The sequence below is a fragment of the Lepidochelys kempii genome, chromosome 14 (genome assembly GCF_965140285.1).
Source record: "Lepidochelys kempii isolate rLepKem1 chromosome 14, rLepKem1.hap1, whole genome shotgun sequence".
Taxonomy (NCBI): Eukaryota; Metazoa; Chordata; order Testudines; family Cheloniidae; genus Lepidochelys; species Lepidochelys kempii.
The window spans coordinates 47,262,881-47,287,322 of NC_136393.1; the positions used below are offsets into that span (position 1 = coordinate 47,262,881).

A 24,442-nucleotide genomic window follows, 5' to 3' on the forward strand; every position below is an offset into this window, starting at 1 on the left:
GTCACTCAGTGCCTTGTAGTCCTAATGCAACAGAGCAGCTTTTCCCTGGACCGGGCGCAGCTTGCCAAGGAAGTGCTATTACGAGAGTCTGAATATCCCAAAGGAATGGGACTAATGCTGTTCTTGCAGGTTTAACCACTGGCCTTCATTTAAGTCACGGTGGTTCTCAAACTTTTGTACTGGTGACCCCTTTCCCACACCAGACCTCTGAATGTGACCACCCCCTTATAAATTAAAAACACTTTTTTACATCTTTAACATCATTATAAATGCTGGAGGCCAAGCAGGGTTTGGGGTGGAGGTTGACAGCTCGTGACCCCCATGTAGTAACCTTGTGACCCCCTGAGGGGTCCTGACCCCCAGTTTGAGAACCCCCAATTTAAGATAAGTTAAGAAAAGCCCTGGCTGGGATGATTTAGTTGTGGTTGGTCCTGCTTTGAGCAGGGGGTTAGACTAGATGACCTCCTGAGATCTCTTCCAACTCTAATCTTCTATGATTCTATAATCACAAGTCCCCACTTAAGACAAAGGTGGATGTGAGCCCACCCAGAAATTAGCACTGTGTGGGAGAAGACTCCACTGTGTATTGTTTGACTAGAAATGTCTGTGTGTGTCTGTGTGAAGAGAAGCATCAGACAGAGCAGAGAGAGAGAAACCGGGGGTGGAGGGTGAGAGGGGGACAGATACACAGGCTGAACAAGCCACTAGAAGCATGGTTTGGCCAGGGGAGTAGCCTAGAGAGAGGATTTGGGCTGGAAAGGTGAAATGAGTTTTGGACCTGTGAACAAGGACACTGGCTCCTGTTTGGTTCCTCCTGAGTTTGGGGAAACATGACTTTGTACATTCTTTGTAAATCAGATTGCATCAAAGGTAACAGACTCCATCAGCAATTTCTCTTCCTAACTGGAACGACCCACAGAGGTCCCAACTTTGAGCAGACAGTCAGGTTAAAAGGGGTAACAGTGTAGCACCTGAATAGAATAGCTAGAGAGAGGGGTATGACTGTCCCTAGTGATGAGACATAAATTAAAGACATCTCTCTCCAATGGGAAATATGAATTGTAATTAAAAAGTTCTTATTTTTCAATCTGTTTTCCAGTTTAATGCGATGATAAGAATTTCTTCTCTTAAAATGCCCAGAGCTTCTGAACCAAACGCACCAGGGAGCAGCTTTCTTTTAATATAGGAAAAATCAACAGTTTATGTGAAATCCCAGCACCAGCTCCAATGTATTGAGAGAATGTCTCAGATTAGCTCGTGCAATTGTATTTTAGACACTTTATCTCTAGTGCCTGGATTTCACTCTTAGATTGCTGGGAAAGAAGGAAGTCAAAACCTTCTGATAGACACTTCCTCTGACTGGATACGTCTGTCATCTTGGTTCATGCATAAATGCGAGGCAACTCTTAGACAGTCCGCCTTCTTGTAGCCTCTCATCTTCCTCTGCACTTGCCATGGCTGGAGAAATAGTATATGCTGATTTAAACATTCCTGAAGCTTTTTCCACTTCAAAGTCACTGCATCCATCTCAGCACCCCAGTAAGTATATTTAGCTTCTTAGTTTTGTACTGGTATGCGCTCCTTTTTTTGGTTTGGATTCCAATTTTTTGAATGTATTTTTTTGTTTTTACGGGTAGCACAGATATTTAAAGAAAGTTTTTCTAGAAACAAAGGGCAGGTGTGAGTCTCTATGTTCCATTTGTATGTTAGGACTCAGCAAATATGAGGTAATTTACCATCTGTCAGAACTAGGAACTGAATCTCTTTAATGCAATATTGTGCATTTTACTTTCATGTTAATACAAAGTGTCACAGAAATCTTCAGAGCTACTGCCAGTCTATAGATGTAAATTACATGTAAAGAACAATACAGGGTTATTTTATGGCATTTTTCTACTTACTTCATAAACACTTGGGGGTGGATACTCATGCTGTATTGAAGATGCAGTACATAGTATAGTGGGGTAAGTCGGAGGTAAAGAGCAATGCACTGATCAAGTCTTGGGAAGATTGAACACAAGGAGTCTGGGAGACTCGTATAATTGTCTTTCATTTCTTCTTGGAGAGAATGTTATGTCACACAGATCAGGGAGAAGGGACTGGTTTTGGAAAATTGCTGAGAAGTCAGTGCAGAAGGTCATTGGAGGTGATTCCACATGGTGAGGGAAGTGTGGAGAAAAGGATCTGCTAAGATTCATGAAGAGGCAAGTAGGGAGACTGAAGTCTAGCAACCCAGGTTAGGAAATAGGGGAGGAGAAGAGAAAGACATGAAGGGCAATTTGGTCAATAAAGGATGAAAACTGTGGGGGATGCAGCAGGGGGTTGTACTGGATTCTGAATGGACCTGAATAGGGAAGATTTGTGAGGAGTCAAGTCATTACACTTGAGAGCAATTAAAGTTTGGACAACTCTTAACTCGGGGAGACCAACACAGTAGGAAGGAGAGGAGGAAACATAATAGCTTTCAGTGTTCCAGGAACAATGAATATACAAGGAACTGTAAACTAAACTTAAAAGGATGTAAAATGTAAATATATAAATCATAGTATAACTTTTTACAAGACTCTGCTGAAAAGATTGGTATATGAAAATAAAAAATTCTAATATTTCGCAGAACTGTGGTAAAATAGTAAATATATTAACTATTTTCAGAGCATATTTTCAATAAATAGTTGGGCTACTAATGAGAGGACATTTTAGATGACTATTCTGCTGCTAATCTTAGAATTAAAATATATAAAGCTGATATTTCAGGTGACAAGCAAATTAAATACTAACAGTCCAGATGTTGTATCACTCAGTCTGTGTACAGTACAGTATATGCAGGATTACATATAAAAAGTTAAAAACCATTATTTTGCACAGTGAAGCATTCAAAAGTTAGGAAATGCCAGACATACAGTTGCTTGTACAACCTTAATTCTACCCCACTGTGCAACCATCTTGTGTATTGAATGAGGCAGGGATCCTTTGGGAAAAAAGTAGTCTTTATTACATGGAAATATGTTGTCATAATGCATATGCACAAGGGAGCAGAGAGAAGTTTGCCAGGGTAACTGTAAATCTGGCATTTCCTAACTGCTGAGTGCTTGACTTTGCAATCTAAATAACATTATTTTGAGAAAAGTTTGAACCCTTAAGCTTCAGCATTGCAGCACAAACTGCTACTTCTTGAACAAGACTAATTTAATTAGCTGGCTGCAGCAAAACACTTATCGCAGAGGGAGGAAATAGACCACTGGGTTCAGGTGTTGGTTTGTGGGGTGGCTCTTGGTGGAGCCCAGTCCATGCCAACTCTCTCTCCCTTCAAGCCTTGAGGAGTTGGAACTTCTGTCCCTTGTGATGCACCCAGGCCACTGGGGTCATGGGCTGGGTCCAGGATGATGTTAGGGAAAACCTGACCCAGCTCTCTAGGGAGTTGGGGGCGCTCCAGCCCTATGCGGTGCCCCCCGGGGCTGGAAAATGGAATGGGCTGGTGTGGCCAGGAGGTGGGTCTCTACACATGTCCCTTGCTTCCCTTGGAAGCTGGAGCTTAAACAGTGGAGCCACAGTAGTTACAGTGGTCAAAGAGTTTCTAGTAGAAGCCTAATTTTTTAACACCATCTCTGACGTCCCCCCTGTTTTATCTTGAAATTTGTTAATCTGGGGCCAGACAAGAATTGTTTTCTTTGAAAAACTGAAATCAATTTAACAAATCATTTAATTATTTTAATTAAACAGAAAAGCAGCTTTTTACTTTTTTAAAAATACACCATTTTTTGTCCACGTATGTCTCCAGAACATCTTGTTCTATGAAGGACATAAGTTTTATTTATTGTCAGTGAGAACTCTCACATAAGATGGACTTTTATGAATAATGGGCTACAGTTTTTAAAGTTACTCGAAGTTAAGTTCTTTGATATTGAAAGTGCTGAAGTCTCCTGTCATGATTTCAAACTCAGTGGAGTCTAGTAGAGACTATTACTCTTTTTATTTTAAATTATGTTTTTAAGTCTCTTGCCCTTTTCCTCTTCGAGGACAGCTTTGAAAATGTAAAGCAATTTCTAGAGTTGTACTTCATGGTGACTTTTCTAATTTTTTTTACAGTAGGAAAATATCAGAGCCATTTTAAAAGCACCAAATATTAGAATGTCAAGAAGTGGACAGTTCAGGGAGTGAGCGTGTTCCCTCTGCCACGGTCTACTGACGATTTTCTAAATCTTCTCTCACAGCCTTTTTGCACCATCCAACCAACCAACACTTTCTTCCCTAAAATTTGAAAACTATGTGCAAATGTCAACATAGCAAGTTACTAGGAGACCAATACAAGGGCTGTGGCCACTGGGATAGTCCTGTGTAGATATTCCTGACCCCACTGCCCAGGCCTCATTATAGCAGCCCAGTGGAGGATAGAAGATCTGCCTTTTAAGGGCCAGTGAGAAGATCTGGAGAAGATCAGATCTACTCTTTGCCAGAAGCTGGGAATGGGTGACAGGGGATGGATCATTTGATGATCACCTGCTCTGTTCATTCCCTCTGGGGCACCTGGCATTGGCCACTGTCAGAAGACAGCATACTGAGTTAGATGGACCTTTGGTCTGACCCAGTAGGGCCGTGCTTATTAGAAACGTAGGTCCTACCCAGCCTGAGAATTATCTGAACCTTGACAGGTTTCAAAGGGAGGGCTTAGCAACAATCTGTATTAGGCGTATTGCTCACTAAGAAGGTTCCAGCCTCTCTCCACAGTGGCTGTGGGAGGAGACCTCGAAAGCACAAGAACGAAAACTTCCAGCGTTCTTCATCACAGTCCTCCTCCTCTGCCTACAAGCAGCTGGTTTAATGGGACATTCGGGCCAAACAAGTTTCTAGCACCTTCCCCTCTGACATTGTCTGTCCCCTCCCTTCAGTCCTTGTCTATTCTTCTTCTACAGCGACTGGTGCACAATAAATAACTTCTGACTGCTGGGCTTTGGAGACTGTCACAAGGCAGGGCTTCTTCCCCGTTTGTCAAGGATTCACTGCCACACCCACAGTCTCCTTTAAGTAGGTTTATTGTCCAAACTTAAACAAACAGTTCCTCAGCTCACCCTTTAGATGTTAGACTCTTCCTGCCTCCCTTCCCAATGGACTCTGGCAGTCCTGCTTCCTGCAGCTTCCTAGATTTCTCTGTCAGCTTCCTTCTCACAGCTGGTCCTCGCTCAGTGGAACTTCCCCTGTAGCCCCACGTGCAATGCCTCCCCTCTTGACTGGCCCAATTGGGAGCACCTGCTATGGCACAGGACACTGGACCTGCTTCAAGTGACAGGAGCCAGCCACCCTGTGACAGAGACCATTCAAGATAGATATTCCATCCAGTTCTGCACCAGGTCCCCTCCTCAGGGACTCCCCCTCACAAGAAAGTCTTCCTGGAAGAAGGGGACTCACTCCTCTTGAAAGTAGCTATAGAAGTTCCTCTGTGTAACCAAGGGAAGGGACTCTACGCCCATACTTCCTCATCCCCAAGAAGGAAGGTCTATAACCTTTTCTGGGCCCCAAAGACATGAATAAATATGTCAGGCTTCAAATCCTTCCCTCACTCTTAAGGAGACTTGTATTTATCTCTCAACATGAAAGATGGATACTTCCACCTGGCTATTGGGAAGAACCATTGCAATTACCTGAGATTCTGCATGGGAGTCAGGAACTTTCAATTCACAGTTCTTCCCATCACCTTGTCAACAGCGCCATGGGTAGTTACCAAGTGTCTGCTGATGGGACTGGTGCACAGCAGACATTGAGGGATACATGTCTACATGGATGGATGGATAAAAAAAGCCAAGTCAGAGGCAGCCATTGCTGCCACTTGTAGCCTGTTTTTGCCATGCAGTTATATGGTGAAATATCTCCCCTTTACGAACACTATTGACCTAACCGCTGACAAAACTCCACAGAATGCCATTAACTTCACTGGAGTCACTGTCACGGTTCCACAGGATCGGAGCTGTTCCCCAGCTTTTGAACCGTCTCTTGGAGGATCCCCCTCAGTGTGCCAGACCCTCAAGGGGTCTCATGCTTCCTTCAGGGTAGACCACACAGCCTCACCTCCTCCTAGACTGAGCTACTGGGCTCCAGCACTCCTGTTCCACACTGTGAGCTCTGCTCAGTGCTCAGTGCTACAGCCACTACTGCACCCCAGCCAGTATTTGAAGTGACGCCTCAAAAAACGTCTTCAAAACAGAGTAGGATTTATTAGTCACCTGGAACACAAGATGGGAAGTCCTTAGGTTAGCAGACACATAAAGGTAAAACACAGACCATTCTGTTCTGGTCACAATTCACCTAACAAGCTATAATGAACTCCATTTTCACGCTCTTTTTCTCTCTTTGACTTCCTTTCTTAGTCAGTTCCCAGGTCAGAGAGAGCCATAAGCTTCTTCCAGAGCCCACACTTCTCCTCACACCTCCTGGTCCTTTTTTCTGGGGCTGGGGTCTCTGCTCTGCTTCTCTGCTGAGAGGTGGGCAAATCCTCCTCCCCCTGGATCATTGGTTGCTAGGTGTCAGTGCCCTGGTGACTGGGCTTTTCACTGTCTTCTCAGAATTTCCACTGATATGGGTCAGCCTTGGACAGTCCTGTTAATGACCCATTCAGTCAACTCAGACAGCTAAGTGACACACTCACACACCCTCTCTCAGGGCTTATCTACACTGGCAATTTACAGCACGGCAATTTTCTCGCTTGGGGGTGTGAAAAAACACCCCCCCGAGCAGCAAGTTTCACCATTGGAGGCGGGTTTTTTAGAGCACTGGGAGAGCTCTCTCCCAGCGCTCTGCCGTGACCACACAAGCCACCTTAAATCGCTGCCGTGGCAACGCTTTAGCGTTGCCGGTGTAGACTAGCCCTTAGTCTGCCCTGAGAGCAAACTTAATCCTTTTCCCTCCCCCGCCCCTCATTGCATAGCAATGCAAAGTGTGGGAGAAAGTAAGGTACGCATAGGATTCATAAAAATATTACAGAAAATTTCCACTTCATCACAGTGATGCCAGCAGAGAATCTGGCCCTCTGTGATACAGGATGATGTGAACTTGTTAACTAGTAAACATTAGGTTTCAGAGTAGCAGCCGTGTTAGTCTGTATTCGCAAAAAGAAAAGGAGGACTTGTGGCACCTTAGAGACTAACAAATTTATTTGAGCATAAGCTTTTGTGAGCATGCATCCGATTAAGTGAGCTGTAGCTCACGAAAGCTTATGCTCAAATAAATAAATAAATAAATAAAATAAATTTGTTAGTTTCTAAGGTGCCACAAGTATTCCTTTTCTTTTTAGTAAACATTAGTTATCTTTGGTATTTCTTCAGCTTTCCTCTACTTCCATCGAGTTAGACAATTAATGTTGCCCTTGTGAGGGTGATGTGGTCTCAGAGTTTTAAACTCTGAGCATGATCATTTTCCTCCTCATATTACATGAGCCTGAACTTAATCCTTATCTCCAGTTGAGCAGCCTCCAAAGGAGAAGTAGTTTCCATATTTCATTATAAATCTTTACACTAGGTTTTGACTCTTGCAGATATCCCTCAGTGCCCACGCTGGCATCGGCTGGCTCTATGGCTTGGATGGGCTGGGAACATCATCCTGGTGGCAGCTGTGATCGCGCTTGGTGTTTCGGGTGAGTATCTCAGCACCATAGATTCACTGGCTCAGTGAATTCTCCTCTTTCCCTGCAGTTCCATTTAGATTCTATTTTTTTGCCTCCAAAACATTTCTGAATAAATTACCAGGCATTTCATCACTGCCATAGACATCAAAAGTGTTACATTAAACAAAGTAGAGTTGAGAGCTTGATAAATGAAACATGCATTATTTGTCTGTAACAGCTCCACTGTGAGATGTGCAAAAATGTGGAATGAACCTTACAATGGATAATGAGTGAGATTCCATCTCACGCTGCTTCTCTGTCCCCATCCTAACTTGATAGATATCCCACGGTATTTGGTGAGTTGATACTTTTTACCTTCTCTCTTTTGTTACACATCCTTGTGAAGGTCAGACTGGAAGACCGAGAACAACAAATGGAATTGAATGTAATTCCAGTCTGAAGGATTCCCAGTCTTGCTCGAATCAAAGTGTGTATCCAAAGCCAGACAACAACTCAACAGGTAACTGTATCTGCTATTCTTTGCGCTCTTTGCAACGTTGTGCCTACCTGGAAGAACTCTCACTCCAAACTCGCTGATTGACATTTCAGCAACTATGTCAGAATAATTTATACATGGCTGAGATGTACCAGACCTTCATCTTCCCGTCTTTATTTTTCTTGTCATTTGTTCTGTTTGATGGCTGCAAGATAAATGCTACAACTGGCTGAAACATTTCTGATTCTTAATCAGAAAAGAGGGTTTTTTGAACATTTATTTTTCATGACAAAATTTATTTTTCAATTTTTTGAAATTTTTCTAAAGGGGAAATTTTCAGAGAAAAACTAAATATTTAGTTTCAAAATCATGACCTTTTCCCCACTTCCCTATACATTTTATCTTTTCACATCTTTTCTCCAGTGAGGGAAAAAAAGGAGAGAAAGCAAATAAGGTAAAAAAGGGGAAAACCCTCTTAAAATGTTTTGTGGATAGTCCCACATTTCAAGCAGCTCTAATAAATACGTTTTCAGCTGTTTGTGCAAAGTAGTAGGAGTGACATCTACTGGTCATTCAGAGTACTTCCATTGTGTACGAAACAGGCACATTTTGTAGTGTAATAAAATTTCTATTACATAAAAAAACTACATTAAAAGAATGTTTTGGCTGCAAAGTCAAGCACTCAGAAGTTAGGAAATGACAGATGTATAGTTGTGCTTAAAACCTTCACTTTGCCCTCTTGTATTAGATAGGCTCTTGCTGAACATCGCATAGACAGTCTGTGGCAGAGTCTGGTCCAGTGCTTTCAACACGAGAGCATCTTTCCTCTTCTTAAAGCCATCTGACTCATCCACTGTCCATCCTATGCACTGAATGAGGCAGGGTCTCATGGCAAAAACAGAATGTGATCATGTCATTAAAGACCGTATCAATGTTTTAAAGAGGGGCCGATTAAAGGTTGTCTGGGCAATCTTATTTCTTACACTTCCTAGCTTTCAGCTGCTTGCCTTCGCAGCCTAAACAACATTCTTTTAACATATCCGTAAATGTAACTTAAGAACTTCTTCAAAAGGAAAAGAGAGAAACAAATATTCTTATGTGACTGTGTAACACGGAAATCCTTTCACTTACCACTGCAGCGTCACAACATGTGGGGTGAAACTTGCTAGCTGTTTAGCCGCACACAACACTATACAGTACCTCAGGAGAGGAAGTGAAGAACAATTCCAAATCCCAGAGTGTTTCAACTGTTTTTGTATAGAGCACCTACTGGACGCCTGCCCTCCCATTTGTAAACCCACAGACCCTTCTCCCTCCCTTTTGCAATCCTATTACATCCCAATGGCAATTGCAGCAGTTGCTCACATAAACAAGTAGTACTGGGAAAGCATTAAATGTAATTGTAAATGTCTTATAGTGAGAAATAGCAGCTGGAATTGAGGAGGATCCAGGCAGATGTGACCTGTCAGCTTTCATGGAGTACCTACAAGCACCCCATAGACCACAATTCGGAAATATCTTCCCCATCCAATTGAAATTGCCAGAGAGATTTTTAGGGAGGAAAAAATGTAGTTACACAAGCTGGTGAATCCTCTGTTAGTCAAAAGAGGATGCTGGGATTTTAATGATCACAAGTGTAGACACACCCAGAATGGGGCAGTATCAGAGCGGGGCTTAGAACCCAGGTGTGCAGCCTCCCTACTCCACCACTAGGTAGCGCTGGCTTTCCCTATGCTGGTTTTTGGGGCACTGAGTACGGGCATTCAGGATGTGCAGATTATCGGTGAGGCTGGTAGCACCACCTGTTAAGACAGCACAATACCTCCCACTAGGAGAGCCTGTTTTCAGTTGCTTTTATTTTTGCTGAAGATTAAATGTTCGGGCTGAACCTTTCCATGCCAGGGGTCTGCCTCAGCCTGATTTTTATTTTTTTATTTTAATTTCAGACATAATTGTCCAGCTGTTTCTGAGAACCAGCCTAGTGAAAATACATTGTTTTCCTCATGTTAAACAAATTCTGGAGACTTTGTCTTTCAGAAGCTCTAGTTCTGTCCCATGCTGTGGAATAGGGACTTGACATTTGGCAAGGGGGTGGCTTACGAATCAGGGATCTGTCTGCCTTTAGCTGCGCCTGTGAATATCTGCCCAAACTTGGCCAAGTTATAAGCCTTTGAAAATTCATGATTCTATCAACAATGAGCATGCTCCAGCCCAGAGCTACAGGGGGCTGAGTAGGACGTTCCATGCAGGTTTGGGTCCTGACAGTGGCACTGAGAGCGGGGAGCCTGTCTCTCACATGCTTGCTGTGTCCTTCTGAGCCCTGGCAGCATGGAGGAGGAAGTTGCCTGAGTTGAATGCAGAAGGAACAAGAGCCAGAAGGCGGGGGAGAGAGTACATTGGGGCTGGTGGTAGGGGAGAGTTACTTAAACCAATCTTCTCACAGGTGGTCACTCACTGTGTTCCTCCATTCACTGGGTGCCTCAATTGAGAGCCTGGGGTGCAGGGCCGGTGCAACCACTAGGCGAACTAGGTGGACTCCCTACGGCGCCAAGTGGTTGGGGGTGGCCAAAAGTGCGCTCTGGGGAGGCAGTGGAGCAGAGGTGAGCTGGCGCAGGGAGGGCCGCCTGCAGCAAGTAATGGGGGAGGGGCGGCATGCAGGGGAACCGCTCCCCGCCCCAGCTCACCTCTGCTCCTCCTCCTCCCCTGAGCACCGCCCCGCTCTGCTTCTCTTCCTCCCAGGCTTGTGGCACCAAACAGCTGTTTGGCACCCCAAGCCTGGGAGGTGGGAGAAGCGGCGGCATGCTCGGGGAGGAGGTGGAGCAGAGGTGAGCTGGGACAGGGAGCTGCCGCATGGCTCCCCCGGCCGAGGGGAGGGAGGGGGCGGTGGGGAGCCGCCACGTGGGGGGTGCCTCAGGGTTGGGGGGGCACGGAGCTACCTCAGGGGGGCGCCTCAGGTCCCGGGCGGGAAGCTGCCACAGGGCTGGGGCGGGCGCAAGCGCGAAACATCGTTACAGCGGCCCTGCTGGGGTGTGATTTGTAGCAGTGCTGAGCGGTCACAGCTGTAACTGAAATCGATGGGAGCTGTGCCCTGAACATATGAAGTACTATAGAATGCTAAGTACTTTAAATGCCCTGATTTTTCAGGTATCCTAAGTACCTTTTGAGAGTCTGAGCCTAGGTGTCTCAAGTTGGGCACCCGGTATTAGTGGATACTTTTGACCTTAAACTCTCCGTGCCTAAGTTCCCCATCTGTAAAATGGAAATATTGCAATCCCCTGATCTCACAGGGGGGCTGTGAAAATTCATTACTGTTTTGTGAAGCACTCAGATACTATAGAGCAGGGTGCCAGAGGAAAGCCCATGAGGAAATTAATAGTTCTGTCTTCAGAGCCGGCTTTGAATAGTGCGCAGTATTACTGGGGCTACACATTGAATGAGAAGAAAATAAAATATTGAATAGCTGCTCGGTAAGTCAGCAGCACCGTCCGTCATGTGCCCAGAATGAAGCATGGGGTCTAGTGTAGAAAACTGGCATTTGACTATGTAATTATGGACTGGATCATAATGCATATGCACAAGGGGGTCCAATAAAGATTGCACAGGCAACCTCAGTTCTGACACTTCCTAAGTTTTGAGTGCTTGACTTTGCAACTGTAATACTGTTCTTGTAAGGTGGTTTTGTGTGTGTGTGTGTGTGAGATCAGCACGCAGCCCTCAATTGTCTGGGAGCATTCTGGGAAGCCAGAACTTCCTACGAGAATCCCTTGCCTCCCTCCTCCTACTTTTAAAATGCTCCAGAAGTGATTCAGCAGAGAAGGCGACAGTTTTGTTGTGTCTTTCATTTCAGAGGTTCGGTGCTACTTGGGGGGAAATGCATTGTGTGATACTGAGCCCATAAAATGTGAATTGTGTGCCCAATCTTATGAATTCATATTCACATTACAGCTCCGCCAGAGCACCTCTCTCCTGACCCGCACCTCCATCTGCTATTTGAATAATGGGCCTTTCCTCAAACAAACAATGAATAAAGAGAAATGTCTTGGCTGAGAATGTTTACAGTTTGAAAGCCCCTCGTGAACATAGGGAAGCTCAGCACTGTTCAGAACTTTCCGGCCCATTTAATGTTGCCTTTTCCATGTCTATTTCTAGAGGGCTGTGAGTGCAAACTGTGCCCCGCTGACTGGCTGCCGCACAAAAACAAGTGCTATTGGGTCTCTAAAGAAAGTAAAACATGGAATGAGAGTCGTGTGGACTGCTCAGCGAAGAGCTCTCAAATGCTCGTGATCCAAGACAAGGAGGAGATGGTACAGTAAATAAAAATGGCTTAACCCGCCCCTTGAGAGATGAGTGTCACTAGTTATAATGTAATACAATGAGTTTGCAGCAAAACAACAATGCCCCAGCTGTATGACATTTGGCTTAAGAAAAGTCTTTTACAGAGCACGTTAAAATATCACTGTTATGTGGAGGGGAAGGAGAGGGTGAGACCAGGAAAGGGAAACATCAGAAATTGGGTTTATATCTATTGCAGAGCTATGTAGCAGGTTCTCTTCCTTCATTTGCCGAGAGAGCAAAGAAGCCAGAGAATTCTAGCAGGTTATATTCACCCAGACTCCTCCGTCCTGTCACTTACAGGCGTATATACTGAGTATTCCACAATTGAACCTGGTTTGGCTTGGACTCAGTGTTACATCCCCAGAGAGGAAATGGACCTGGGTGGACGGCTCCACATTCGATGAAACACTGTGAGTGTTCATGGTTCCTACTTTGGCTTTGAAACTGAGTGTGTCTTGCATGGTGCACAAGTGGGAACACAAGGTTAGTGCTCTCTAGTGCTAGCAGGAGCAGAGGCTGTCTGTGAGCACAAGTAAAGTTAAGCACCAGGCAGAGTCCTCCATGGAGAGATGGTCAGTCTCAAGCCCCCTGTGTGCTTGCAAAGCCACAGGATAAAGGGGGGTCAGGGTCTGTTTGGAGAATAGGCATGTCAGGGAAGACACTAGCTTAAGCCCAATCCTTGTCTTGCTGAAGAGGCACTTGCTGAAGACTTCACACCTATGTTAGCTCTCAGCTGTGCTGCTCTGTCTGAGTAAGGTGGCCCTTGTCCAGCAATGCGCTCGTTAATGCAGGGTCAGGGTCCCCTCTCCTGCTGAGCAGTACAGTTTACCTCCACCAGGGCTGCCATGGGGGTGGGGGAAGGGGTGGTACTTTCCCAAGCCCCGCCTACCAACTAAGCTCTACCCACTTCAGACACCACTCAGTGCACATGGCACAGTTGTACAAAATAGGACCACATGGGCGCTGCTGGGTTCCTCGGCTTGGCTCCCCAGCAGTGGGGTTTGAATACACCCACGGGCAGTATTGGTCAATCATCGCAGTGGATTTTGCGATGTTTTCCAGCACTGAACTGAGCCTGCCCAGCTCCTTTCCCACTCTGTGAGGCATATTACTAACTAGGGCTCTGTAGAAAAGTACGGATGAAGGAAGTTAGTATGGAGACAGACCACCCCTCCGAATGAGGGATAGCTGCTAAAGATCTTGCTCAGTAAAGCTAAACACCCAGTGACTCCTGCTCTTTGTTCCCCAGGTTCCAGCTAACAGGAGCTGCTGAAAGGGAGAGCTGTGTGCTGATGAAAGGGAACTGTGCTATTTCGGAAACCTGCCTGGCTTTAGCTAAATGGATTTGTGAGAAAGTTGCCCTGAAATAAGCAGTCACACCAATGAGCTGCACTTCCGTAACTGAAATAGCAAGTGTCCTTGTTTATTTTCTAAAAGAAAAACACATTTGCTAATTAAAGAATTCTAAAGCCTCCAACAAACCCATTTTCCAAGGAAGATCCTTTCACTTGTTCCTCAGGAGCTGGGTCTGATTTCATGAGGAGCTGGCTGCCTCCTGGGCATCGTGTGTGAGCAGACACACTTGGCTCTTAGGAACCATTTGAAAATTAAAAGTTGTAAGGCACCAATGTTACCGCCGGAGATCTATGTGCCATTTGGCCACATCTCAGAAAGGCACCCTTTTGATCATTCTTCCACCCTGCCCCACTTTCACTAGTAGCCTCTAATTCTGTGGGAGATTTAGGTGAAGAAGCACCGGTTTGTATTCCCACATCTGGTAGTTGCTTACCATTTATGCACCCAAATCTGAGCACACAGTAGCCTCCAAGACTCTGAAACTGGGTCCTCAGCAACCAGCTCTCTCTCTCTCTCTCTCTGTGGCTCCCTGCAGCAAATCCAGACTGTTTCGCTGTGGCGGATTTAAAGTTAGTGGGGCCATGTGCTCAGCTTCATTTTTGGGCCCCCCCCTTGGGACCCAGCCAAGAAAAAGAACATTCTTTCTTATCTCCCCCCATCCCCATTTTTCATTCTTTTTTCTTCATCCTTCTCCTATAAGTAATAGGAAGTAAATGAAAATAGAGTGAGGTACCTTGATTGTTTTTGTAGCCTAACTTATTTTTACTAACCACTTGAAAATCACGGAGGGTCTCGGCGGACCACTTAATGATCTCTCCAAATATTGTTTGTACCGTTAGCTAACTATTGTAAAGCACTTCGGATAAAAGCACTTTATAAAAAAAAATGTAAAAAAACAGTGGGATGCGCGGTCTGGCCAGGACTTGGGGTGCGGGAGAGAGCTCATGGCTGGGGCAGGAGCTGGGGTGTGGAGTGCTTACCTGGGGCAGCTCCCATTTGGTGTGAGGGGAGCAGGTGGGAATGTGGGGGGTTGCAGGAGTCAGGGCATGGGGTATGGTGGGGCCTGGGTATGTGTGGGGGGGCAGGGGGCAGGGGATGTGTGAGGGGGTGCAGGAGTCAGGGCAGGGGGCTGGGGGTGTGGGCTGGGTCATGGGGGTGCTCCCAGCCCCCTGCCCTGAGCAGCTCCTGATACGGGGGGGTGGGTTGTGTAGGGGGAGTGCGGGGGCCTTGCCTTTGCTCCACCGTGCACCGATTCCACCCCCTTCCCCAAGGCCCCATCCCCGCCTCTTCCCCACCTCCTCTCCGGAGCATGCTGCAGCCCAGCTCCTCCCACTCCCTCCCAGCGACTTGAGCGCTGGAAAACAGCTGTTTGGTGGTGGGGGGAGGGGCGGGAATGCAGCATGCTGGGGGAGGGAGGAGGTTGACTGCCGGTGGGGGCGGAGCCTGCAGCAGGAACCCCACGAGCTGGCAGGACCAAGCTTCTGCCCCCGCAGCTGCCCGGCCCTGAGGCCCCCTGTCATTTGGGGGGCCCATGCCAGAGCACCCTGTGTTTTACTGTAAATCTGCCTCTGCTCCCCTGGGAGGCTTGTGTACACTGTACCCTGCAGCACACAGTGCTCCCAGTGAGTATTTGCAGCAACATCAGGCAGCCTTTTCAAAAGACGGTAACAATTTATTAGCTGCCTGGCTACAGAATCTGTAAGTCCTTAGGGCAGCATAGAGAGGCAACGGTTAAGGCCTGGTCCCCAGTTGCCAAGCCAGTGCAATCAGCAAGCCAAGCTGGTATAGGATCCATTTTTGTCTCCGTCTCCTTATCAGTCCCAAGTGCGAGATTCTCTGTCTCTCCAAAAAGAAAAGGAGTACTTGTGGCACCTTAGAGACTAACCAATTTATTAGAGTATAAGCTTTCGTGAGCTACAGCTCACTTCCTCAGATAGGAAGTGAGCTGTAGCTCACGAAAGCTTATACTCTAATAAATTGGTTAGTCTCTAAGGTGCCACAAGTACTCCTTTTCTTTTTGCGAATACAGACTAACACGGCTGTTACTCTGAAATCTGTCTCTCCAGAGGCCAGCCCTTCTCCCAGCCATCACCTTTCCCCTTTGTTCTCTAGCTGGGGCCTTTGTCCTGGTTCTCTTCCAAGATGTGACAGGGAAAATCACCTTTGTTTTCGTTGGTGTTTGCTAGGTCTGAACATCATGGCCAGTGGGGTTCCCACTGCCTTTCCAGATTCTCCATTGATTTGGGTCAGTTTCTACCAGTCCTTTAATGACCCCTTCATACCATCCCAGACAGCTGTGTGACGCAAACACCTCCTGTCTCTTAATCTGCCCTCAAGAGCAGATGTTACCCTTTTGCACCCCCTGGATAGCAATGCAAAGCACACAGGGAAACTGAGGCACGCAAAGGTGTCAAAATATTGCAGAAAATGCCCACTTTGTCATGGCATTTGCCCCCCAAAACACCCTTGTAGGTACAATTCTCTGTGTGCTAATCTACAGTCCATAGTGAGACCTCCCATTGGAAAATCTGATCCTAATCTTTGCAGACACTGCTCTGGGAATTCACAGGATTCAGAGCTGGCACTTGCTAGCCATTGATAGTCACCCTCTGGCCATAAACTGCTCCTCCAGCCTGACTGGCCAGTTTTTCAGCTTTTCTGGTGGTGGAGGCAGGGTAGTGTCACTGACCCACAGGGTCTGTGCTATGCCCGAACCTTCCATCAGTCTCCTGCTAGTAACTACTTTAATGTCCTGGACCCCAAGGATCCCCACTGTTCTGCAACAGCCAGCCTGTAGCCTCAACGACACTGAGACCGGGGCCTTGGGGCCCAAGCAACCCATTTGGCAAGCTGAACTGAGGTAGCGTCCTGTTCAGACTTTCCACTCCAGTGCCCTCAGTGAGTACCTGCAGTGACCCCAGGCAGCCTTTTCAACATAAGGTACCAATTCATCAGTCACCTGCCATACAGAAGCTGAAAGGCTGTAGGCTAGCATCAAAGAGGTAGTCGTAGGCCAGAGATCCAAGGGGGCAGGGTCCCATGGGTTCACCATGCCCTGCTTCCCTGGCTTCCATCTTTGTTCTCTCCTTATCCTGCTCTGACTCCAGCAGCAACCTCACCCCTTTGCTCTCCAGCCACAGCAAGCTCAGCTGCCTCAGTTTCCCCTTTGGTAGGTGTCATGCCCAGGCATTGAGGTTTCCACTGGTCCATAGGGTCTCCCATTCAACCCTGTAGACTGGAAACTAGAAAGTCCTAGTGGCAGCATGTCCCAAACACCACCTGCTTTCTCTGGCCAGGGGGAGCATTTTAACCCCCTGCATGTATTGTTCATAAAAGTAAATTCCCACTTTCATCACAGGGGGCTCTGGAGGTGGCTGGGGGAGAAAAAAGGGCAGGGAGGGACCTTAGTGGCATGGAGGGGGCAAGGAGGGGTAGAGAAAGGAGTCTTGGCTGGAGCTGGGAATGGCTTTACCTGGGCAGCAGGAAGCTTTAGTCTCAATTCACTCTTGCGCCAAGGCTTTAGATTCCTGTCTCCCCCCTCTCTCCCCAGCCAGAGAGCTCTGCCAGTCCCACTGCAGCCCCTGGTCTCGCCAGCGAGTCTTTCCCACTGGTCTCCTCCTGTCCTGATGCCTGACTCAACTCCCTCCCCATGGTCAAGGGACCCCACAACCCTCCTTAGGGGTGTGCTGCAATTCAAGCAGGCTTCCCTAGCCTCCCAGTCTCCATGCTGGTTCCTATCCCAGAGTCTCTGGACTCAAGGCTCCCCTTCAGTTTTGCTCCCCAGTCTCTCTGCCCTCACCCTCTTCCTGGCAGTTACCCTAACAGCTGCGTTTTATCATGTTAAGAAGGTAGCCACCTTCTTCAGCTGGTCTGCTGCTTCTTTGGGTACCTCTTTCCTTAACAGAGCCATGTCATGGAGCAGGGTTTGCTAACCCCAGGCTCCACCACCCCTTCAAGGGAACTGTACATGATTCCACCTCAGCTCCAAGTGCCCCCTGTGGCTCGCCCCCTACCCTGCCCCCAGCACTGGGGTTGCCATCCCCATTTTCCCGCTCATGTCCTTAAGAACTGTGAGACAGACTCTTGTCTCTATCATGCCCATGGTGGATTGATTTAAATCACTTTGATTTTAAATTAACAATTTTAATCATGATTCAGATCAGCAAACAAGAACACTTGATTTAAATAATCAACTTAAATTGTTTTGCATTTGTACTTCTTATTTTCCTAAAGAAAGATTGATTCTTCTTGGTTGATAACCATTAGTTCAGATGAGCATGTCTTTAAATACAGCCTTTACACTAACCAGGAGGATACACCATACCTATACACATTTATTTGAGCAATTATAGAGCTTACTGTACATTTATTCAGATTAATTTGTACATGTGTTTTATTACTAGATGAATCTTTTACTTGTGATTTATGTCAAGCACTATTTGGATGGAAATTCAACTAAAAGTGCACAAACCTCAGAATTTTAATGTTTTATTGAATAAAACTACCTTAAATGTGTTGGATGCATAAACTTTTTTTCTTATCAAAACATAGGTTTGCATTTAAAGTTGATTTATTAAACAAAGGCAGTAGTAGCCACAGTTAGTGAATTGAACTGATTATTTCTGGTCACTATGTCCTTCAGGATTTAGAACTAGTAGATCTTGTCTTCTTCTTCGAGTGATTGCTCATGTGCATTCCAATAGGTGTGTGCGTGTGCCGTGTGCACAATCACCAGAAAGCTTTTCTCCTAGCGGTATCCATCAGGTCGGCTGTGGAGACCCCTGGAGTGGTGCCTTCTTCTTTTGAGTGCTGTCCCCGTGGGTGCGGCACTCCAGGTGATGGTGCATCCCGGCACAGCTGATCAGAGATCTTCGGTAGCAGTGCCTGGTCGGGACGCACGTGCTCAGCTGCTGTCTCGTGGTGGCGTTAGGGTCTGCCTGAGCACACGCGTCCCGCACCCACCTCAGTTCCTTCTCAACCGTCCTCGGTTGAAGACAGGACTCGGGGCACTGTTAACCTCTTACCTGGTCTCTGAAGGAAATAAGTAGATAGAAATAGAAATAGTTAGCTAGACATATCCCAGTTTTCTCCCTTTCCTTTAGAATAGTTCGTTAGTTAAAAAAAAATTTTTTTTCTAACGTTAGTCTCCCATTGAGACTTCCCCCCCAAGGCAATCATAATTCCATTATGCCGGGGTCCCCAAACTTTAAAAAATGTGACTCCCGTAAGGAGTCTATGCCGCGGTCTAACGGGCATTCTCTCTGTGTGAAATGCCTTGGCGAGACACACGTTCCTGCCACATGTCTCCACTGCACCAACCTGAAAACAAGAGCTCGGCATGACAGAGACTTGCACCTAAAAATGCTCCTGATGGAGAAAGCTCTGCAACCACCATGGAGAAAGGCAGTAAACCCTCTCCCTCACACTCCCCTGCCAAGTCGGAACCGACTGGGATCGCGGCTTCACCCTCTCACGCGAAGAGGCACGAAGCCCCAATGTCTCTTCGCAGGGACATTCAGAAGGTTAAAAGATCTCCTGCAAGGTCTTTACCCTTGGTGCTGACAGTGCCAAGAGCAGGCACTTCCGACTGCCCCAGTACCTCAGCAGCGGCTCATGCGGGGCGCAAATGCAGGGACCCGACTTTCCACAGCAGGAAACTTTCCTCGGCACCGGCCCCCCCAGCACCGACAATGGACCCGGTACCAGCAGCGCATCCCACCCTGATGTCGTCAAGAATGTCATCACCGAGCCTGCCCATCACCCTCGGAACAGACGCAGAAGCCCTGCAGGGCTCCTACAAGCCTCTTGCGTCTCCCGCTAAAGCCAAACACAAATTGCTCTGGGTTGCCACTCACTCTCCACGCTCCACAGCCCCGCAGCCCACGGAGCAGCAACAATTCCTGCACCAACATCATATTTCAGTGGCCCCTGAGCCCGACTCTCCACTCCTCGACATGGAGCACTCACTGTTTGAACAACAGCTCTCGCCACCCGACCTGGCTACTTTCACTGACAGTGAGAACGACATGCAGCAGCAGGCAGAGTTCTCCCCGCCTGATTCTCCCCACCACCACCGGAACCTTATCAAGCTTAAGGCATGGTACATAACAAGAACCAGCCTCAGTTTCCCTACTTTGCCCCTTCGTGGGTGGGGCAACATTTTTCCTACCCTGTGCCCTGGCCTCAGTGGTACCTGTGGCTGGCTCCTGCCACCACTCCTCCTTGCACCCCTTCCACCAGACCGCAAGCTCGTTCTGCACCTCTTTCGCCAGCTCCATCAACATCTAGAGCTCCTGAACCGCCTTTTGCAGAGGCGGGCCATGAACCCTTCCCGGATTTACTGGCTCCTGCCTCACCATCAGCCGCAGATGAACCCCTCATGCCTCCACCTCCACAAAATGTGAATGATGTTAAGCAATTCCGGAAACTTTTCAAGAGAGTGGCACTCAGCCAGGACATTTGTCTAGAGGAAGTCTAGGAGACACAACATAGACTCCTCAAAATCCTCCAACCCTCTGTGTCCTCAAAGATTGTGCTTCCCATAAACAAAGCCCTCATAGAACCAGCTGATAAGCTCTGGCAGACCCCTGCCTCCATCCCACCAACATGCAAGAAAGCTGAACATAAATACTATGTTCCCGCGAAGGACGTAGATTTCCCTTTTTCCCACCCACAACCCAATTCTCTTGTGGTGGATGCAGTGACACACAGAACAAAGCAGCCACAATACCGACCCACTCCGCAAGACAAAGACCGTAAACGCCTTGACATCCTCGGCCACAAGATTTATACCTCCTCCACTCTGCAATTTGGAATAGCAAATTATTCCACCCTCCTCGCAAGCTGTGACTATGACAACTACAACAAGCTCTTTGATTTTGCCTCCCATATCCCGGAGGACAGGAGAGTGGACTTTAAGTCAGTCCTTGTCGAAGGACAGCTGGTGTCTGGGATGGCGTTACAAGCATGCCTGGACATGGCAGACACAGCAGCGCGCACTACGCAAGTGCGGTGGTGATGCACAGGTCTTCCCAGCTGTCTGCATCCGGTATCCCCAAAGACCTGCAGACCAAAGTGGAGGATCTTCCCTTTGATAAAGATAAACTCTTTTCCAGGAAAACCAACAAAGTCCTTCACATTATGAAAGACTCTAGGGACACCCTACACACACTGGGCATATACTCGTCCCTCCCCAGGAGACAACGGTATCAACCTTATCAAGGGCCCGCGCACAACAATATCACCAGCCCCAATCCAGACCATATGATACAGGGAGGAACTGCAACAGACCTGCTTGGTTCAGGCAGAGCCAGGTGCAACCAGCTAACTCCCACCCATCGGGAAACAAACAACAATTTTGAAGTGTTGGTCGAGGGTCTGCTTGACCACCCCTTGACTCCACTGCCTATTTGCCCATTTGGCCACCACCTCCAGGTTTTCCACCATGCCTGGCAACAGATCACCCAGGACCACTGGGTCCTGGAAATAGTTCAGTCAGGTTACTCCATCCCTTTTATATCTTGCCCGCCCACCCTTCCCCCTTCCCCGTCCCTCTTCAGGGACCCCTCTCACGAGCACCTACTTTGCATAGAAGTGGCTCATCTTCTACACCTAGGTGCAGTGGAATCTGTAGCAATGCAATGTCGGGGAAAAGTGTTCTACTCCCTCTACTTTCTGACCCAAAAGAAAGGCGGGGGATGGAGACCTATATTAGACCTATGCCAACTGAACAAATTTGAACGTGTACAGAAATTCAAAATGGTCACATTGGGCACAATAATATCCAAGCTGGAACAAGGGGACTGGTTCACAGCTCTCGACCTACAAGATGCCTATTTCCGCATATCCAGTCACCCAGTACACAGACACTTCCTGCAATTCACACTCGGACATGACCACTTTCAATACAGAGTACTTCCATTCAGTCTCTCCACAGCACTGAGGGTATTCTCCAAGACCCTAGCAGTAGTCGTGGCCCACCTCTGCAGACACGGGATTATACACCTCAGTAATCGTGCTTACCACGGATGCTTCCCTGATAGGGTGGGGAGCGCACCTAGGGGAACACACGGTACAGAGCCGCTGGTCCCTATCAGAGACACATCTGCACATAAATCTTCTAGAGCCAGAGCCATCAGGTACGGCTGCCTTCACTTTCTCCCCATCATAAAGAGCAAGTTCATCTGGGTCCTGACAGACAATATAGCATGTATGTTCTACATCAACAAGCAGGGGAGCAAGATCTCATTTCCTATGCACAAAGACCATCCAGTTATGGAATTGGTGCATACAACATCACATAGAAATCACCGCTTCCTACCTGCCTGAGTGTCACAACACTACCGCCAACACACTCAGCAGACACTTCTCCGAAGAACACGAATGGGAATTGCATTCCCTGGAACAAATCCCCTCATGTATGCTTTTCTGCCAATCCCACTGATACACATACTTATTGCCCCAGCCTGACCCAGACAGACATGGTATCCTTACCTGCTGCGCATGTCCATCCGCCCTCCAAGGACTCTCCCCAACTGGACACATCTGCTCTCCCAGGACAACGGTCGGCTTCTCCACCCTCAGCTCCAGAAACTCCATCTGATGGCGTGGTTCCTTCATGGTTTCAAACCCATGAATTATCCTGTTTGGAGCAGGTCTAATACGTCCTCCTGCACAGTAGATGAGGCTCCACTTGTAAGACTTAGCTGCAAAAGTGGAAACGCTTCTCTATCTGGTGCTTCCACAGATGCTTGACACCCCAGACCATGACCCTCTCTGACATCTTAGCTTACCTTTTAAAACTTAAAAAGGACAGGCTCTTGCTCAGCTCTATCAGAGTACACCTTGTGGCTCTCACCACCTTTCATGATCCGCTGGACGGATATTCACTTTTTGTCCACCCCACCCTAAAACACTTCCTCACGGGCCTTCAAAATCTTTACCCTGAGATTCACTCACCAGCGCCTTCCAGGAATCTCAACCTAGTTCTTCGAGGTCTTATGAAACCTCCCTTCGAGCCCCTGGCTACCTCATCCATGCTGCACATGTCTATGAAAGTAGCTTTCTTGGTTGCCATAAGGTCAGCGAGAGGGGTCGGTGAAATAAGCGGCTTCATGGCCTACCCTCCCAACACGGTTTTCTTTAAAGACAAGGTTACAATGCGAGCCCACCCCAAATTCCTTCCCAAGGTGGCGTCCACCTTAGCCAGCCAATACACTTACCTGCATTTTACCTCAAACCTCACAAGACTTCACAGGAAGCAGCATTACATACTCTCGACGTCAGATAGGCAATTGCATTTTATCTGGACAGGACTAAGGTATTCCGTAAATCCCCGAGACTAGTTGTGTCCACTACTGAGAGATCAAAGGGTGCTGCTATCTCTAAGCAACAACTCTCCAAGTGGATCTCTGACGGCATCAGATCCTGCTACCAGACCCAGAACGCTCGACCACCCGAGGGCATCAGAACTCACTCTACTCGAGCGATGTCAACAGCTGTTGCGTTCCTCCACAACGTACCTATTACCGACACATGCAAGGCGGCCACGTGGACATCTGACCACACATTCGCCAAACATTACGCTATCACACAGGATACCACGGCAGACACCATAGTAGGCCACACAGTACTGTCTACCCTTATCACTGCCGCAACTCCAAAGTCCCACCAACCATAGTGGGTACTGCTTCACATTCCCCTGGTGTGGAGCACCCACAGGGACAGCACTCGAAGAAGAAGAGAAGGTTACTCACTTTGCAGTAACTGAGGTTCTTCAAGATGTGTGTCCCTGGCGTGCTCCACTACCCACCCTCCTCCCCTCTACTTCGGAGTAGGAATCAGACAACTCTGTGGTAGAGAAGGAACTGAGGGGGGTGCGGGACACACGCGCTTAGGCAGACCCTAACGATGCTGCAAGACAGCAGCTGAGCGCGTGCGTCCCGACCAGGCACTGCTACCGAGATCTCCGATCAATGGCGCCGGGATGCACCATCAGCTGAAGTGAAGCACCCACAAGGGGACACATCTCGAAGAACCTCAGTTACTGCAAGGTGAGTAACCTTCTCTTCTCCCCTGTGGAGCTAGGCTGAGGCTCATGGTGGCTGAGGGATAAACCAGACTCTCAGTGGCCCAGAGTCACCTCTCTGGCTGGTTCATGCCATGGGATAGGGTTACATTTTATCTTCTCTGGAACAGGGCTTGTTGCTGCTGCTGGTCCCTTTGCTATAGGAGTCTTCAGAGGTTTGCTAGAGGATGTTAGAAAATGCTGGTCTATTTTTAGCTGGGCTTTTTAGTTTGTTCTGCACACAGTCAGCTTGGAAATGTTTTGGCCCAACTCCACATGGGGCCTTGTTGTTACAAATACATTCAGTTCAGGACTAGCTGAATGCCAAAAATTACTCAAGACTTTCCCCCCTCAAACCCATCATGTTACAGAAACAGCAGAGCCTGCACCACCAGCTAGGCAATTTAGTTGAGATGAAGAGGAACAGGAAACAAAGTAAGATGCAATGTGAGCTCTCCCTGAGAGAGCAGAGAGTGACTTTCCTCTGTTCCAGCAGCAGCTCCTTACTCGGGGTCACTTTAGTGCACAAAGCAGCCATAGGGTTACAGATCCGGGTCTCCCTGTCTCCACCCCACCAGCCACCTACAAAGGAGGCTCC

The 24,442-nt window shown here is 47.5% G+C and overlaps 1 protein-coding gene across 1 annotated transcript; it reads left to right on the forward strand.

Annotated features, from left to right (window-relative positions):
- Positions 1 to 1,383: 1,383 nt before the first annotated feature.
- On the forward strand, positions 1,384 to 13,975 carry LOC140897592 (killer cell lectin-like receptor subfamily B member 1B allele B). The gene is made up of 6 exons (XM_073310386.2): positions 1,384 to 1,539; positions 7,523 to 7,621; positions 7,998 to 8,111; positions 12,237 to 12,391; positions 12,723 to 12,832; positions 13,672 to 13,975. The coding sequence occupies exons 1-6, from the start codon at positions 1,455 to 1,457 to the stop codon at positions 13,790 to 13,792; spliced, it is 684 nt and encodes a 227-aa protein (XP_073166487.1). The 5' UTR covers positions 1,384 to 1,454; the 3' UTR covers positions 13,793 to 13,975.
- The last annotated feature ends 10,467 nt before the right edge of the window (positions 13,976 to 24,442 follow it).

What these genes read in the sequence shown, in the direction of transcription:
- LOC140897592 (XM_073310386.2), top strand. Translation starts at nt 1,455, where the DNA reads ATGGCTGGAGAAATAGTATATGCTGATTTAAACATTCCTGAAGCTTTT. An exon ending in GCATCCATCTCAGCACCCCA is followed by an intron (nt 1,540 to 7,522) that starts GTAAGTATATTT and finishes TGACTCTTGCAG; the next exon opens with ATATCCCTCAGTGCCCACGC. An exon ending in TCCAAGACAAGGAGGAGATG is followed by an intron (nt 12,392 to 12,722) that starts GTACAGTAAATA and finishes TGTCACTTACAG; the next exon opens with GCGTATATACTGAGTATTCC.